Source organism: Apteryx mantelli, chromosome 1 (assembly GCF_036417845.1).
Source record: "Apteryx mantelli isolate bAptMan1 chromosome 1, bAptMan1.hap1, whole genome shotgun sequence".
NCBI lineage: Eukaryota > Metazoa > Chordata > Aves > Apterygiformes > Apterygidae > Apteryx > Apteryx mantelli.
The window spans coordinates 161,981,557-161,998,807 of NC_089978.1; the positions used below are offsets into that span (position 1 = coordinate 161,981,557).

Below are 17,251 nucleotides of genomic sequence, written 5' to 3' on the forward strand. Positions count from 1 at the left end.
ATGATTGCCTTTTTTTTAATATTGGTGGAAATACAGTTGCTTTGATATAAACATTTCTCTTCCGGGGCCCCAAAGACAAAGATGCTTAGTTTAGTGCATGAAGATGAAGATGACAAGCCTAGTTTCACTCACTGTGCTGAGGGTGCTGAGGATAACACAGAAACAAAACAACCAACCATGGGGCAACAAATAATTGAGATTTTACTAAGCAGTCGGCTTTTGCTAGTGTGAGGGGCTTGTCTGTAACAGAGGTAATGGATTTTGTTAAACACAAACTGTTAGTCGTGATGATATGTACTTAAATAATTATTTTAAAAAATCAAACAAAAGAGTTCTGTGGTAAATTTGTCAATTCCTTTGTTTTTTAACTCCAAAAAATGATTAGGGCATGACTCCACTGATGTATGCTTGTGTCAGGGGTGATGAGGCTATGGTGCAGATGCTGCTAGATGCTGGAGCAGATCTGAATGCTGAGGTGAGGACTTTTTGTTATGATTGTATCTTTGTTCTGTTATTTGTTTACATCTTAAACCACCCACTGAAACTGTAGCAGAGGGAAAAATGTCCAAGAATTAAAAATAGAAAAAAGTTGTCTTATCCTGGGCAGCAACACTTGAAATGAATATTGAAATCAAACTACATTAGGTTAACATTGGGATCCACTGCACAGAAAAGGTCAAGTCATTGGAGACTTATCCCACGGGTAATATTGTTGATTTATTTGTGATTGCACACTGCAAATGAATATAGACATGAATACTAGCACAGTTCTAATGATACTGGTAGGACTGCCTGAATCTCAGCTAAGTTAAAATGAAGAGGGTAAAAGAAATACCCTTCTGATAACCTGCCAAAGCTTGAACATTTCTATGCATTGGGTTGTTGCTTGTAAGCATCCACAACACACAAGTGCAATATGAGATCCACTGTTTTGTTTTATGAAATGCCTTGGGTTAAAAACTGTTGGATGAGGAGCTTGAAGCTTCCAGAATATAAACATCTCTTTGATGAACGCACATCACAAACTTGCACAATCTGGCCACCAAACAGATTGTGCTACTACTCTGAGCAATGCAGGTATGTACATTTTTAAAAGCCATTTGAAAATCCACAGAGGAATTATTTGTTAATGGTTCCAGTTTCAATCTGTTGAGGTCATGAGTAAATTAAACTGTCTGCTTCACTTATCTGTGTTTCATCTGTTCTGTTTGGATTTGAGAGAGCTAATAAATTGTAGTCACTGCTTTCAGCCGGACATTTTGCACTTTTAAAAAATTTAATTTAAAAGTAGAAATGGATGTCACCTGTAAGAGACTGATAGTCATTACTATCTGATTGCTGTTTGGTGGCTTATGTGAAATCACTTGATGATTTCAGTTCAGTTCCTTGTGGAAGCCACTCTTGCCTCTCCCCTCCCAAAGTTCAAGTAAACCACCCTCAGAGCTGACAGTAATTGGACACTTGAACCCTTGTTAGCATCTCCATAGACAGACCAAAGATTGGACGGGCATGGAGACTGATTTTTCCTTTAACCCTGCTCGTTGCTCACCAGGTTGAGGTGGCATTCATTTGATTCCTAGGACAAGTTTTCATTACAAGAAGAAAGTCCAGTCCTCCCAATTGCTCCAGTAATCTTCGAGACTTGAACCAAATGTAAATTTAAACACTTTTGTCTTCCTGAAATTGCTGACATCTGAGAGAACAGCTCCAGTGAGGAATTTGAACCTCCCTGATTCATTTCTCTAGAGTGTTTGCTCTAAAGTCAAATGAAAACACTTTGGGACAAGAACTGTGAATAATTATGGTGTGCAATTATAAGATGATTTGTGCATACCACAACCAACTGTGAGAATTGGGCAATTATGTGGGAAAAAAAAGAGGCAAATCAGCCATGAACAAAAATAAATACTCTGTCAGGTGCCTGCATCATTTTCCCCATTTCACTTTGCAAGTCAGTTATATATGTTTCCAAAAGTAGCCACAGATGCTGGGTGCCTCCCTTTTTGATTGCCCATCTTTAGAGAAAATGGACTCATTTCCAGATGTGTTGAGAAGCTGCAATTTGCTGTGGAGTTGGTAGAACCTGTAGCTGCTCAGCAAATCTCAACTGAGGCCTTAAAAGCCCTGTCAACTGCAGGTCTTTTGCAAACCCCGTGTCTACTGAAAAGAATTTCTAACCAAGAAAAGGAGCACAGGAGTTAAAACTACTTAATTTTCTTCTCTGCTTGCCGTGGGCTTCCCCAAACAATAGTGGGAGTCCATGCTTGAGGAAGAGGAGTAGCTGGATGTGTGTCTCATTGGAGGGGCTGCTTTGCCTTGAACCTAGCCTGCTCATCCTCACCCTCTGCTGTTCTTGCTCCCCAGCCCAAACCCTAAGGCTCGAGCTGCTTGATCCTCTTCCCTCTGAGCAAACCCAGACCCAAAGAAGTTCCATGCCTGTCTTAGACCTCAGCACGCTTCTCCTGTTGCTTCAGGGCTCATGCTGTACTCGCCCCTGTGGGGCTGCAAAAGAGAGAAGAGCATTTCGAGCTCTCCCTTTGGCAAATCTGGGCGATATGGCCAGCTGCGGGTGCAGGTTTCCTCCTCTTGCAAGCTGTGGGATCTGCACTGGCTGTTCAGACTCTGCCCTTGTCCCTAGCACTGAGACTGAGGGACTGGTCATATGCTTCTAGCAAGAGTTTGCATGTGGAGCTTTGAAATGTTGTCTGCTAATGCAGCCCTACTCCCCTATGTCGATAAAACTACTGCAGACCAAATAGTGAAAGCAGAGCTGGCTGATGAGAGAGATGGTGCGTCTTTTACTCTGATTTTAGTCCTCCTCTGAAGATCAATAATAAAACTTTGAATTTCAGTGTCACACTCCATCTGACTATGCAGTCTCAGATTGCAAACGTTCATTAGATTTTACCATCTCTGTGAACCTCATTAATATTAATATCTCCATCTTGAAGACAGGGAAACTGAAGCAAAGAGTTTTTACCCAAGGTCTGCAGTAGAGGCATGAGGCATGAAAGCATAGAGAAGGGAAGGAGCAATGTGTGAAGTATCACTTTTTTTTAAAGGATATAGTTTGATTCTCTTTTGACTGTAGCTGTTCTGCTCTTTTTAACTCAATTCAGACAGGAGAAAGCAGTAAAAGGGAGTTCTTTCAAAACATCTTTGAAATGCCACTCTGCCCCATCAGTTCTTAAGTGTCTTTTCTCCTCCAGTGAAGGACAAGGAGCCTGGAAACACATCTTTAAACTCTAGTGTAGGGATCACAACATGCCTTCCTTGATGTCAGTGACAAAAGTCACACTGATTTGTGTGGAAAGAATTTTTCTGGACACGAAGCAATCCCAAGGCTGTTGATTCGCAGCCTGCAAGAGTCAGTGGGGAGTGGTCCTTAGCTGTAAGTGTCCTGATGAGTCCTCGCTTCCCCAGTGTGTGCTGCTGTAAACAGCTGTGAATGTTTTGACCTTGTGCAAAAGTATCTGGTGGCCAGTGGTTTAGGTGGAGCTACAGTAGTTGGTAAAAAGACTTCATTTGGTATGAACTCTATTCAAGCTGTCAAATCAGCATGAACGCTTCTAGTATTAAGAAAATTTTTGCTGGACAAAATGAAACCAAACATTTTATAAAGCACCTTTCCCAGGTTTTCTATTTCATTTACTCCCTCACATGCCTGGCTTTCAGGCAGGTTGGGTTTTATTACTTATAGGTCTTCGAAAGCCATTAAAAAAATAACTTTAATTTGTTTATAGGTTGTCAGTACTGCTCATAAATACCCATCCGTCCACCCTGAGACCCGCCATTGGACAGCTCTGACATTTGCTGTGTTGCATGGACATATTCCTGTAGTTCAGGTATTATTGTATTTCCCTACCTGCATCTCATTTTTTTTGTTTCTCCTCTTCAGTTACAATTACATCCATCTCAAACCAGTATCCTCTGTCATACTCATATTGGTTACTTCTGCTTCTTCTGGAGTGTACTGATATATAATAGACCTATTATATAATGAATACTGTGTTCAAACCTTAACCAATATGAGGTTTAAATAGGACAATTTTAAAGCAAAGCTGCACCAAAGAAAGTCTGACAACTCCTTGTGCTCCTTCCTGACCACTTGTTTTATATGTTTGTTTATTCATTCATTACACTCTCTTACACTATAATATTCTAAAAAACAACAACAAAAAAGCTATCTTGGTGGGGGGAGAGGCAGACAACAACAACCGTTGTTCTGTTCCAAAGACAGAGAAGCACTCAGTCTCCTTACCCAAGCAAGACGTCCTGTGCAATATGCTGGTTCTGTGCTTTGGCATCTCAAAAATTGAGCAGGTTTATTCTTCAAAACAGTTGTGTCTGTGGCACACTTAACGAAGCTCCAAAATAATGAAAGCCTATGACAGAAATGGCCAAGAGAGGGGTGGAGTGCAGGCTCTATCCTGTTGTCCTTGGCCAGTTTTGTTTTCATCACTGTTATTATTCATGTGGAAGTGTACCTGATGGAGACCACAGGTTTTGGACTCACTGCTGCAATTTGTTCTTAAGAATTGCCTTTCTTTGGCCATGTCTTTATATTAAAGATGGAGGCAGTTGAAATCTGATCCATTTTAGGATGGTGCTGACCTTCTAGAAGACCGTGAAGGAAGGCTGCTTGTTGGGCAAATTTCAGTACTTCCATCCTCAGTGCATTTACTTCCTAACACTGATCTTATCCCCATTTCCCATTCAGAAACACTGAGTAACACTTTTTTGGCTCTGAAGTTGGACACTAATGCTCCTGGTGTCTGGCAGTGTAAAATGAGCGAAAAAAGGAATCAATTTTCCTCTGTGAAATTATGGGCAGAATTTGCATGTCACTTGTCTCCATTGCATCTGGTTTGCAGAGAACAAGAAGCATTAGACTCTCATCCTTCACTGTTCATGAACCCTGAACACTGTGACTGCCCCAGTTGCTCTAAATGGTGAATTTTCTTTATAGCTGTTGCTGGATGCTGGAGCAAAGGTAGAAGGTTCTTTGGAGCATGGAGAGGAAAATTACTCTGAAACTCCCTTACAGTTGGCAGCAGCTGCTGGTAAGGACTTTCTCCTCCCACTGTATTAACTTCTTCAGTTGGGATCTCTGATTTAGATGAGCAAATATTGGACTTTAAAGGAAATAAAAATGTGTCTCTTGACTTGCAGGAAATTTTGAACTGGTTAGTTTGCTGTTGGAGCGAGGAGCTGACCCCATGATAGGAACAATGTACAGGAATGGCATTTCCATGACTCCACAAGGTGACATGAACTCTTTCAGTCAGGCTGCTGCACATGGACACAGGTAGAGTGGGAACAAGTCTAGTGGCATCGTTCAAATGGTTACTTTTTGCCTGGGAGTCTGATTTGAGCAGATGGGTGGAAGCTCTGCATGAACAATTAAACATGCCACCAGCTGAGCAGAGATATAAGGCTTTTCGCTAGCATGTGAATTTGACCAGTTGGTGGTACAAATTGCTTTTTGATTTCTGATAAAAAAGGGAGGGGGACTCTTTGTGGTGTGTTGCAATGTTATGTTTGTAAAATGGGAGCTGATGCAAGGGTGGAAAGGAATGCCAAAGACATTCCTTCTGAATTTCTCATGGATGTATTTCTGAGGTTTGGGTGGATTGTGTTTGTGCTGCTGCAGCCTTAACTGTCACCAAGCAGAGTTTCTGCATCTGTGTTTACTGTAAAGTCCTGTGTGTTAATGTTGTATGTATGCTGCATTTTTTTTAAAAAAATAATGAAATAATCACCTGGCATGCATGATCTTGCAATATTCAGGAGTTAATTGCAGTGTAATGGATTAGTATTATGATCTTCACATTCCTACTTTTCTGATTGTAGCCATCCAGAGGAACATAGATACAGGTTAGAGACAGATCTACCGTCTATTTGCTTAGAGAAGAGCTGCCAGCCTAACAACATGCTAATGGCATGTCGGGGTGGGTTCAAACAACGCTGCCCATCTGAAGCCTATGAGGAATCTCTGGGACAGAGAGGACAGTTTATTTATTGTAATCTTATGTTCACTGCTGGGGCCTTGGTGCCAACTGGTGTGAGCGGGAGCTGCATCGTAGTACCAGTGTCACCTAGCAGGACCTGAGGCTCTCCTTGATTTGGGTGCTGGCTGTGCATGTTGTGGAGTCACAACTTAATTTTCACACAAAAACTGTCTCTTACCTTTCTAGCTGTACACTGTGCACATACACTGCCTTGTCTTTCCCTCTCTCCCCGAATCCCTCATTTGTTCAGAATGTGCCGTGCCCCAGGCCTGCACAGGTGCCACTGTCGGAGCCGCCGGGGTACGTGGGAGGTGGGATGGGGCTGGCCCGGTTTCCCTTCTGACAGCCGCGGAAACCCAGGAGCAAATCTGTTGAGATCAATGAGGTTATGCTGGTATGAACCAGAGGGGAGCGGGGTACCAAGCCACTGGTTGAATTTGGGCTTTGCTATTTGGCAGCCTAGATGGCTGGCATTGCAGAGTGGTCCCAAATTTGCTTGAACCTGCCCTGATCAGCCTAGTTGAATGGCTAGTTGCTCCAGCTTACACAGACTGCTTTGACTGTTAATTGGCAGTGATGGTGTTCTCAGCAGCTTCAGACATCTCCCTTTTCAAGTGGTGTCCTCAAAGTGAAAGTCCTTAAAACTTTTCTAAAGGCAATTCAGCCTCCCTGAAGAGTGGGGCAGGTGCCACCCAAGTTCAGCCATGTTTAGCTCATGGGTTTCTGTTCCTACGAGGTCCTGCTGCACATATGACATCTGTACAATTTCTGTTATTGCAGCAACGTGGCCAGTCTTGCAGACATGGTCCAGGCAGTACAGGTGGACTAGCAGGAGTGGTGCTTGTATCAGGGCTGCTGTAAGCCCATCCTACCTAATGACCGTTAATTGGAATAATTTCTGATCGGCCTGCTGGATAGGTGTCCTAACCTGCCATGGCACAGCAAGCATCCTGGGCAGAAAGAAAGCATAACCACTAACTTTGCTTTGTGTCTCTCTTTCTTTTTCTCTCTCCCTCTCCCTGTTGTGCTGTGGTTGACAGGAATGTGTTTCGTAAGCTCCTTGCTCAGCCAGAGAAAGAGAAGAGCGATATTCTGTCCCTGGAGGAGATATTGGCTGAGGGGAGTGACTTGCCCGATTCTGCAGCAGCTCCACTTTGCGCCAGCCGCAACAGCAAGGCCAAACTGAAAGCCCTGAAGGAAGCCATGTATCACAGTGCTGAGCACGGATACGTGGATGTGACTATTGACATCAGGAGCATAGGTCAGTTGTGGTGTCCTCTCTCCTTTCCCTCCTCCGAGAGACTACTCTTAGAAACATGTTTTCAAGCTGTTGGTCAAGCCAACCAGAGTTAAATCTGCATGAATTCCTGTGGAAGCAGCAATAGTAGGGGGTTTCCAAGTGGGTCTGTGGGTGAGGAGAGGGAGAGGCGAGTTCAGTCAGTTCAAGACAGGTTTAGAGCTGTGGTTCCTGGGCATCTGTCAAGTCAGCTTTGTTTCAATGAACCCTGACTGAATAGGGTGATGTCCCCTGGGTGTCATGTGCTTCTCTTGTCTCGTCACAAATGCAGATGCCACATGGCATACACGTTGTGAGGCTCGGCTTTTCCTGGAAGTTTCCATTCTGTCAGGTCTGCTGATGCCTGTGCTGGAAGTGCATCTGTCCACTCTCTGGTTTTGCACACTCAGACAGTGTTTTGCAGAGACAAGTTGAGCAGTTAAGCTTCCTGCTTCCTAATCTGACCCTACAAAACAGGCAATCACTTTTTGTGGCAAGTCCTGTGTGTTACATTCATAGTGAGAGCAGCACCTTGTTCTTCTTCCTTCAGTCTGAAGGTGTCGGGGGGTTGTGTGGGTTCCTGGCACAGTTCAGCTCACCCTCCTCAGGGGCCACCTGCACTTTTCTGCACAACTGAGTGGTTTCCACCAGCAACTATCTTGACCTTGGCTTGGCAGAGTGTTAACTAAGAACAGCTCCTCTTTTGCACTCAGCCTGTAAAGCAGCAATGAACTGACTTCTCAGTGGGCTAATTGTGCCAACATGGAGCTTAAACATCACACCGGCCTCTTGGGGAATTGCTCCTGCCTTTGCCAAGGGTGGGCAGGTAGTGCAAAAGGAAATCGGTCTGGACTGTTTGTTTACTGACCCTGTTAACATACATTCAGAGAGAGAGACCAGGGTGCTGGGCTCACTTCTGCATGGCACAGTGCTCCCACCCTGGCCTCTTCTCGCCTGAATCAGCGTTTGCCGCCAGAGTGGGAAGCCCGTGGTGGCCATGTGCTTAGCCTCACCCGGAGGGCTGAGCAAGAAAAGCACTGTGGGATGGGTGGGAAGGGAGCAAAGGGGCTGCCCTCAGGGCATGGGGCATTTGCTGAAGTGGAAGGAAGGACCTTTTGTAGCCAAACCCAGGGCTCAGAGCACATGTTTCCTCTCGCTGTGTTCTGCAAGAACAGAAACTAGGTCACATCCAGCATAATGCCTGGACTGTGTGTTTTATCAGTCAGTGCATGGGAGCATTTCCCTTTAAGTTCTTGAAGAGTGGTTCTGCCATGACAAATGACTACTTAAAAGGCTGATCTACTTAATTCACTCAGTGCTGTTTAGGGGAAATAGTAACGATCAGTAGAGGACTAGGGGTAGAGCTTAAAAAAAGTTTTAATCGCGGGACCACCAGTTTGAATACTGGTGGGTAGTGACCAAAATCTTTTTTTATCATTTAATACCTCTCTGGGGCCACATTCAAACAAATGAGCTAGTGTAAATCTAGTTTCCAACAGGTTTTCGCATCTCAAAGCACCACAGCAATTATCACAAATTGGCAGTCTCAGCAGAGAAGCTGAAGGCTAGATGAGCAAAGAGACCACAGTCTTCTCATAACACTTGGAGGAGCGCCCCTGTGTATTAGGTTTGGGATGTCCTGATAACCATCAGTCTTCATCTTTGTGGATAAATAGGAATTTGATTTCTAGGGTTATTTGGCAGCTTTTGCTTAAAATCTTAAGATTAACATAACTAAAGGTAAAAAAAAAAAAAAAAAAAAAGCAAAAGGACGCACACTCCTCTGAAGCTGGGAATGAGCTCTGTCCTCCGTCTGTAGGTGTTCCCTGGACACTGCACACATGGTTGGAGTCCTTGCGAACATCCTTCCAGCAGCACAGAAGACCCCTCATCCAGTGCTTATTGAAGGAATTCAAGTCCATTCAGGAAGAAGAGTACACAGAGGAGCTCATCACACAAGGGTTGCCTTTGATGTTTGAGATACTGAAAGCGAGCAAGGTAGGATAAATTATGCATTTTAAAGAAAACAGTCTCATTCCGATCCCAGAAGATGCAAACCTTGCAATACTGGTTTTGCACAGCTGTCCCAAAGCTTGTTTAGACTATGTAGAATTATTTTTTTTTGTATTGTGTGTCTCGGTTTTTTTCACTGTGGAAGCATGGGTTAAAAACATGCAGGCTATTCACATCTCCTGCTAGAACAGCTTAATGTTGATGCTAACAAAGAGCTGGAGAGACAACAGAAGCTAATGTGTAATGGTGAAATTAATGTCACAAGGGTCATTGCAGTACACCAAGAGATGTTGATAACTGAACCAACCCAGAGAGTAACTTTACCCAGCTTGCTATATAGGACCGTACAACAAAGCTAATATTCATGTTTGCTTTGGATTTCTTTGACCTCTTGCATGATTTTCTTTTCCCTTCATGCGGGATTTGGACTTCTAAACTTGTGGGGAGACTGGTTGCTACAAGCACACATATAGAATAATTTTTAAAAATCTTCTGTGTGAGTGTTTGTACTTGCAGTCTCCCCAGATTTATTCTTTCAGTTTGACATTTTCTTACCCAGACAAATCAGGGTAACAAAACCTTTTGAGAGAGTTACCATTGGGTATGCAAGTATAATAGCAAAAGGGAAGAATGTGGGGCAGGCAAGGAGAGGAAAATGTCTTACCTGTTTAGTGAAGGCTAGATACTTTCTTTTAAGACTTGTTTTAACACCAGCAGTCTCTTCTTTACTGCTGCCATTGACAATCAGTCCCTCCCAAGTCAAGTTTACTGTCCCAAGCCCAGTCAAGTTTACTGTTTTCTGATATCAGAAAATTATTTTAGTAATGAAAAGTGTAAAAAGGGTTTGATTGTTGTTCTTTTTCTTATGCCCTATAGTACGTGTCGATAAGGTCTTCTCTTTCTTTAACTGGGAAGTAAGTACCATTTTTCATCCAATTCAACACACAGCAGCAAGGAGCAAATACTTTTTAGTACCTGCAGCAATAACCCAAATAATCTGAAAAGGACAGAGTTTCTGGTGTAGGCACTCAATGCTGAAAGGTTCCAGGCTTAGCATAGCTAGTGAAAACTTACACAGATATATTTCCTGTATCTTGCTCCAAAAGAAGCAGGACTCAAAGTCCTGAGCAAATGTTGAACGTTTGTTCCAGCAATTGTTCTGAGTTTTGTTCCCATGAACTTTTGCTTTGGGATTAGTTTGTAATGGATAGGTATTTATGGAGAATTTTTAGAGATAACTTTTATGAAGTCATTCCAAATCCTAGGATTTGTAGACTCATCCCTCTGAATTTGCTTGGGTTAATGCATGTTCATCCAGCAAGTAGCAGCAAGGTGCTGTTTGGTATGAAAGCTGATATCAAACTAATGATATTGAAAACTTCATGGAGATTAGATTTAGACCTGGTAGTCTAGGATGAAGATAGTTGGAACTGCTGTTCTCCTGGGTGGCTGAAGCCAAAACCAATGGGTTTATAAATGTTCAGCTTTAAAATAAGTTATTTATGTAGGATTATACCTCTGGGAGATGTTCGACTAGGTCTTCCAGTGTCTCGTGTAGGCAATATGGTAGCAAATAAGACTGTGCATCCTTTTGCTTTGGATTCACTTAAAAGCTAAAATGTGGAGGGAAGAAAAAATAAAATAGCACAACAAACCCAATAAGATAAAGACAAAATCTGTGTTGGTCTTTGTTCCTGCCTCTGGGCCTAGGGGAACTGCCTGTTTTCACTCTTCATGCACATGCATATTCACACACACACACACACACAATTTCATATTCTTAGAAAAATCATGAATCATTCTGGGACACTGTAAGGGTTTAAAAATTGTCTGCAAATGGCATGAATTATTGCCACGGTCTTGTCCAAGTGACCTCTCACAAAGCTCTCCCAGACAGAAATGAGGACAGACTCTATCCAGCCCTTTGGCAGGAATCAAAATAAAATCATTTGCAGGAGAAAGAGACAATAAAATTTCTCCCTGGTCACTGCCATAGAAGGCAGCTGAGGAAAGCTGAGATTCAAAGGATATTCTGTTCCACTTCTCTGGAAGGGCTGAGAGCAGAGACTGTGCTTTATATATACCCACAGAATGGAAATCTCCTTCAAGAAGTGCAGAAGGGCTGTAGCTGTGGTTCAGATCCCTCTCTTTGCACAGCAAATTATAGAGCTCTGCGTTTTATAAAGCTGTGGGGAGAGAAGTTTGATTTGTCCAAATGGGCATCCTTTTCCCTGTGGGCTGGGAACTTCAGGAGAGATTACGACTCGTGCTAAACATCACAGTCTGGCCCAGTACATTTCCTTAATGAGTCGATCAGGGCACAAAGCATAAAATAAGCAACTAGGAAGCACAGAGTCACTTAGCATTTCTTGGTTGATATAAAACAAGATGTCCCATTTGCTACATATTGTGATGCTCAGTGTATTTTAATTGCATGGCAACTTGTACCTAATAGAAATGGCATTTTCCATTTCTGTAAATAGTTCCAAATATCCCATAGTCTCAAAACAATTTACAAACATTAATGAGTTGAGACAGGGAAGATCTTAGCCTCCCTTATACAGGGAAACTGAGGTAAGCAAACAGGCAGCTTTCCATCACCTCATAGGGTAATGCAGGTGTTCTCTACCTCTAACAGTCTCAGCTTCAGAGACTGTGACAACCTAGATAAGGCAGAGAAAAAATTGTAATTTGAGTAATTTGGCTAGAGAGACTCTCCAAAAATTGCATAACAACATAGAATAGGTCTTTGGAAAGAGCGCAGGCCTTCTGCCTTCACCTTCTGCTTTGCACTGTCTGAAGAAATGTTCTCGCAGGTTCCCAGGCCATGCAAAAAGGCCAGGCACCACACAAATGAAAAAGTTGTAGATAAAATACAAATAGCTACAAGAACTACCCCAAATAAAAGAAGTACGCTTCCTCTTATCGTACAGATGTTTTTTAAAATGCCTGTACCTTGAGGATTTCAGGGTCCAGGTGTCAGAATTCCCTTGGCAGCTCTGTGTCAGCCTCTGGCAGAATGGCACTCTGCTCCCCTTCACGTGCCAGAATGGTGACAGCAGAAAGAGAAGAAAAACTTTCAGAAGTCCCAGTGCTGGAACATAGGGTGGAAAATTGGCAAATCAGGCAAGACAGGTGCATATGTGCTTAAGCTGAAGTCCCTAATATTATTGCTTTTCTTAAAGCTATGAAATAAAGTGGGGAAGCACAGTTAATAAATTGCATATTGGTTGTTCATTGCTGCACTAAAACCCTGAGGGAAGAGTTCGAAAGGCACAAATAAGGGTTAAGTTCCTGGCTCCTGTTGGCTTCCGGTGGGACTGAGCGCTTTCATTGCCCTTCATGCCTTTAAATATCTTAATCAACTGCACCATTCTGAATTGGATCAAGAGCTGAGAAATGACAGTATTTCTGTGCTGCTGAGGCAGAGCTATCCGAACAGACAGATCACTCTGCACTTGCTCCCCCTGGGGTTACTGCTGTCATGCAGTAAGCCTGAGTCATTACCAAACTGAAGACCAGAAACAACATATTCTGGAGAAAGTAGTATCAGTAGACAGGACGTGGAGAGCTCAGTTTAAGGCACCTTCCTAAGAGCAAGCAAAGTTCAAACCAGCAAAGCCCTGACACTAAAACTGTCAATGAAGTTGTTGTGGCTCACTGAAGGATTTGGGTCACCAGATGAGGAGGAAAGTCACTGCTGTTTCGAGGCAGATTGAATCTCTGAAGCAGACACACTTGCAAGCATAGCCTGCTAAAAGTGGTTTGGACAGGGCTGCATGAGACAAAAGTCGGAGAGACGCTTCTGGAGCGAGTAGCCCGGAGCTAAACTTCAGATGCTTCATAGAGCAGAGAGCAGAGTTGAGTCCCTCAAAGCGAAGATGACCCTGGTGATCTTGTTACAGGAGAAGGACAGAACAATGCAACCAAACTTCTGCCTATCAGTATCTGCATTGAGCACTTCATGGCCTAAAGAAAACCCACAGAATTCTCACTGGAAATTCTCATTTGCCTCCAGCTGAGATTGACATTTGCTGCATGCGTTTGGCTTTGACCTGAATTTCCATCCGGCCTCATGTCAGAGTACCGTAGTTGCCTGAAGAGGGGTTGTTCTTGAGGTCTGGCCATAGCTCTCAGTTTGGCCCCCCAAATACAGAATTTAAAAAGAGTGGTGAGGAGGCTGCACCCAGATCTACTGGCTTGGAATGTCAGAGCTCCGGTACACCTGTACAGACCATGCTGGCAGGCCACCGTGCTGCAGGCTGGGAGGACAGCGGCAGCTCTGGCTGGAGGGAGCCGTGGCTGTCATGAGCTCATATAGACACATATGTGCTCTTCCATTTTTGCAAAGAGGTTATCTTGAAAAATAACATGCTGAATGTGAGTGATGCATCTTTGTTCCCTGTTTACAGAAATCTTGGAGCTGTCCCAGTCTGACCTTGACATTTCCACAAGCTGAAAAGAGAAAGACTCAAAACCACAACCCTAGATGTTAAGCTGCTCTGGCCTTTGGAGGAGGCTGGATTTAGATTTCCACTCTGGACCTCAGTGTGAGCTCAGTAAGATCACCCATTTCCATGGAGACCAGCCAGCACTATTGCCGGCAGTGCTGTTATGAGCCAGTTTCATCCACTGCTTTTTCTGCATGCAGCAATTTAGAACATAACTGGTTTTGGCCTAGTTTTTGGAGAAAAAAAACCTTTTAACTCCCAGTAATATCTCTCACAACTTTTTCCCTTTCGCCCCATTGTATTGACATGGAACTACTATTTGCCATTACTTTGGATCCTTTGTGGGAATATATTGCTGAAGGGCATGTGTTAGTCCAGGTGTGCCTAAGTGCATGTGCTTAACGTGTTGTCCTGAAGCTCCACTGGACGCAATGTTGGAGGTTCTTTGCACTGGGAAACATTGGCTCCAGACTATGAGTATTCCTGCTAGTATAATATACTAGCAATTTGAAAAGCTTTGGGAGGTCCTTCATCCCCCCCTACTCAGCAGTGTTCTGCAGCTTTCTCTTCACCCTTCCCATTGGTAGTTTATTTTAAGATTTAGCCCATTAATGAGGTGTTGATTATACTGTACAGTACAGATTGTTGAAAGATGCAGGAAACTACTTTGCAAAGATGTTTCCTCAGAATTCCTGCAGAGTTTCACAAACTCTACAAATGCATCTAAAAGCAGCTGAAGAAATCTGCAGGAGCGCATGGACTCTTTTGAAAAGTTGAACTGTTTGGACCTGTTTGAATAATAGCCATCAGTCCAATGTTGACAGCTATTTAGAACAAATAACAATTCAAAACAATAAGCAGTTTTACAAATTCTAGAAGAATTCAGGCATGTAGGTATCTTCAGAAACCTGGCCTGTATAATTTAAGAGCTAAAGTACTGTTTCAACAGTGTTTTAGCCGCCTGAAATCCAAAATTTCTTAGAAAGTAAAGAAAATCATGTTTTAAAATATATCCTTTCAGAAATAGCAATATATAGCCTCTGTCACAGAAAATTAACTATTGAAAAAACAATTTTCACATGTCTCCAAGAAGCAAAAAGCAAGAGGACAGCCTGAAACACCTGCCTGCTCTGTTGCAGAAAAATATTCAGAGGCTGAAGCTTGTGATGGGTGTCCTGTTTATTTATTGATATGGTCTTTCTGGATTTAATTCCTCTAAAGCAAATGTCTGAAGAGGTTCCTCAGAGTATGTCAACAGACACAATTCATACTTCCGTTCTACAAATTCCAGACATGGGGGTTGGCAAGCATCAGTTTTCCCCCTAGGCCACAAATTACCCAGGAAATTATGTTGGAGGACGAAGGAGCTGGAAAATTCCTCTTTTTGTCCTTTGCATCATGATGGGCTGAAATGAATATTTGTTAAGATGGGTTTGAATGAAGCTCTGTTTTCCTCTATGAAGTCAGACTATCCTGTTCTACAGGAAGGGGTTAGGTTAGAGGGGAGATGTGAATCCAGTATGGCTTATGGGCAGGCGCTGGGTCTTCCTGAGCTCCTAGGGTAAAGCCTTCTCTTAGTAGAGTGTTGTATGTTTTTTCTCTTGCCTGCAAACAGATCAGGAAACACTCTATGCCTGGGTGAAATTTTACTTTCTTGTTAAACTGCTTTTCAACAGAGAATTGAGGTTTTAATATAATGACAAGTTTCATTAGAATATTTGCTCTCCCTATAATATTTTACTTTTCTTGAAAAAATGAACACTTGAAAATGGAATATTTTGGCCAATGACTGAAATACTTTAAATGAAAAAAAATATGGGCTTTCCATAGAGGAGGCAGACACAGCAAAACCTGCACTAAAAATAACCCTGAAGACATCCACGGTCCTAAAGTGCCTGCTTACAGATTCCATGGAATGGCTAATACCATCTGTCTGAGTGTCAGCTAATGCCCATCCTGTAGTAGGTGATTGATCTTTTGGCTGGAACTTTGAGTGATTTCTTAAAGCAGGTTTCACTGCACTCAAGTAATTGTAGTGATCTGTAACATTGTCTGTTGTCATTTGTAGTACTTCTGTGTCTAAACAGTTCAGAGTAACCAGGAGGCAAGTTATCCACACATGTACGTCATGCATTCTCCATGTGAGATGGGAACGCCAGGTACCAAGTGGCATGTTAATAACAGGCTATTAACCCTGCATTGTGTTTTTGTAACACAGATTCCGCTTCAGACTAACACAGGTTTGATTTTTTCTACCCTCTATCTGCCTTCTAAAATGTTTCCCTGCCACAGGCAGAAGCCGTTTCTTCATTTACAATAAATAAATGCCATGGATGTGACACCTGCCCTTTTCTGGGCTCTCACCCAGGGATTAGACTGTGCCCGGGGATCTGAGCTTTTTACATACAATGCACAGCTGTGGTATAAAGAGCCTTTTGAAAGGAAAGCTTGGCAGCTTTCCCAGAAACTAACTGAAGGGTCCATTTGTGCCTTACCTGTGATTAATTCCATTCCGTTTGTATTTCCAGTGGAAGGACTTGAGCCCAGCACTAACAAAACCTATTTTGTTATGCAGTTCAATGCCTCTAACTGTATCTCCAACCTCTGGGGCTTCCCTACCTTTACAACTGTTGACTAATATTAATTATGGGTATGCTGCTTAATCATCTAGGAGCGATCCTCTAAAGTGGCATTTAAACAGTTTTGATGCAGCTGGCAAAAGTGAGTTATGCTAGAGGACCATAGCAAAAACACCTAGGGAAGGATGAAAAAGATTCAGAGAGATGGCAGGGAAAGTCTCCTAGCAGAGTTCGGGGGCTCAAGCCAGGGCAGTCTGCGAAAAGCCCTCTCTATTACTTAACTTCGTTGGCTCTTCCTGGGAAGAGGGGAGCATAAATAGAGGAAAAATTCAAGGGCATCTCTGCATGTCATGGAAGGAAGTTTGTGGACCAGTCCTCAACAGAGTTGGGTATCCTGAGAATCTGCCACTGCTGGAACAGCCACTGGGGATCATGTGCAGAGTATGTGATTGAGAACAGCTCTTCTGCTGCTCTATATTTAACGGAGAGCTAGGTCATCTCCCAGCATCTGCAGGACTGGGGGAAGAAAAGATACCTCTGCCAGCACCCCTGCTGGTGTCTCTGCACAGGGTGGATATGTGTAGTAACAGGCAGACATGGAGCCCAGAAGAATGGTTAACTTAACATGTTATTTTTCTGTTTAATGCTGTGAGTTGCTGATTTTGGGGCTTTGTGGTAGAGGAATTTGAGGGCCTGGCACACTTAAGCTGTGTGAAACAGAAACAAAGGGACTGGTTAAATTGGCATTAATGGAGTTGAACTGGGGAGGGTGACATAAGTGCAAGAGAAAAAGTATTGTGTGGAGTTTCAAAGGCAAAGAAAAGAAACCTAAATTGTTACCATAGTTGAGGGCAAATGTGTGGAGGTAGCAGGATGGCTGTAGGCTGGTCAGGAGGCCAAATCACTGGGTTTCAAGGAGTG

General features: G+C 43.0%; 1 protein-coding gene across 13 annotated transcripts in view; it reads left to right on the forward strand.

The window, feature by feature from the left end:
- The window catches only part of ABTB3 (ankyrin repeat and BTB domain containing 3), a 194,100-nt gene that overhangs the window by 161,169 nt on the left and 15,680 nt on the right, over positions 1-17,251 (forward strand). For 10 of the 13 annotated variants that reach the window (XM_067308845.1, XM_067308852.1, XM_067308869.1 and 7 more), the window contains 6 exons: positions 386-475; positions 3,744-3,845; positions 4,970-5,063; positions 5,173-5,308; positions 7,052-7,272; positions 9,107-9,285. In XM_067308845.1, the coding sequence (XP_067164946.1) occupies positions 386-475; positions 3,744-3,845; positions 4,970-5,063; positions 5,173-5,308; positions 7,052-7,272; positions 9,107-9,285 (822 nt within the window). The remainder of the gene's footprint in view (positions 1-385; positions 476-3,743; positions 3,846-4,969; positions 5,064-5,172; positions 5,309-7,051; positions 7,273-9,106; positions 9,286-17,251) is intronic. The other 3 variants (XM_067308876.1, XM_067308859.1, XM_067308935.1) reach the window with 3 other exon arrangements.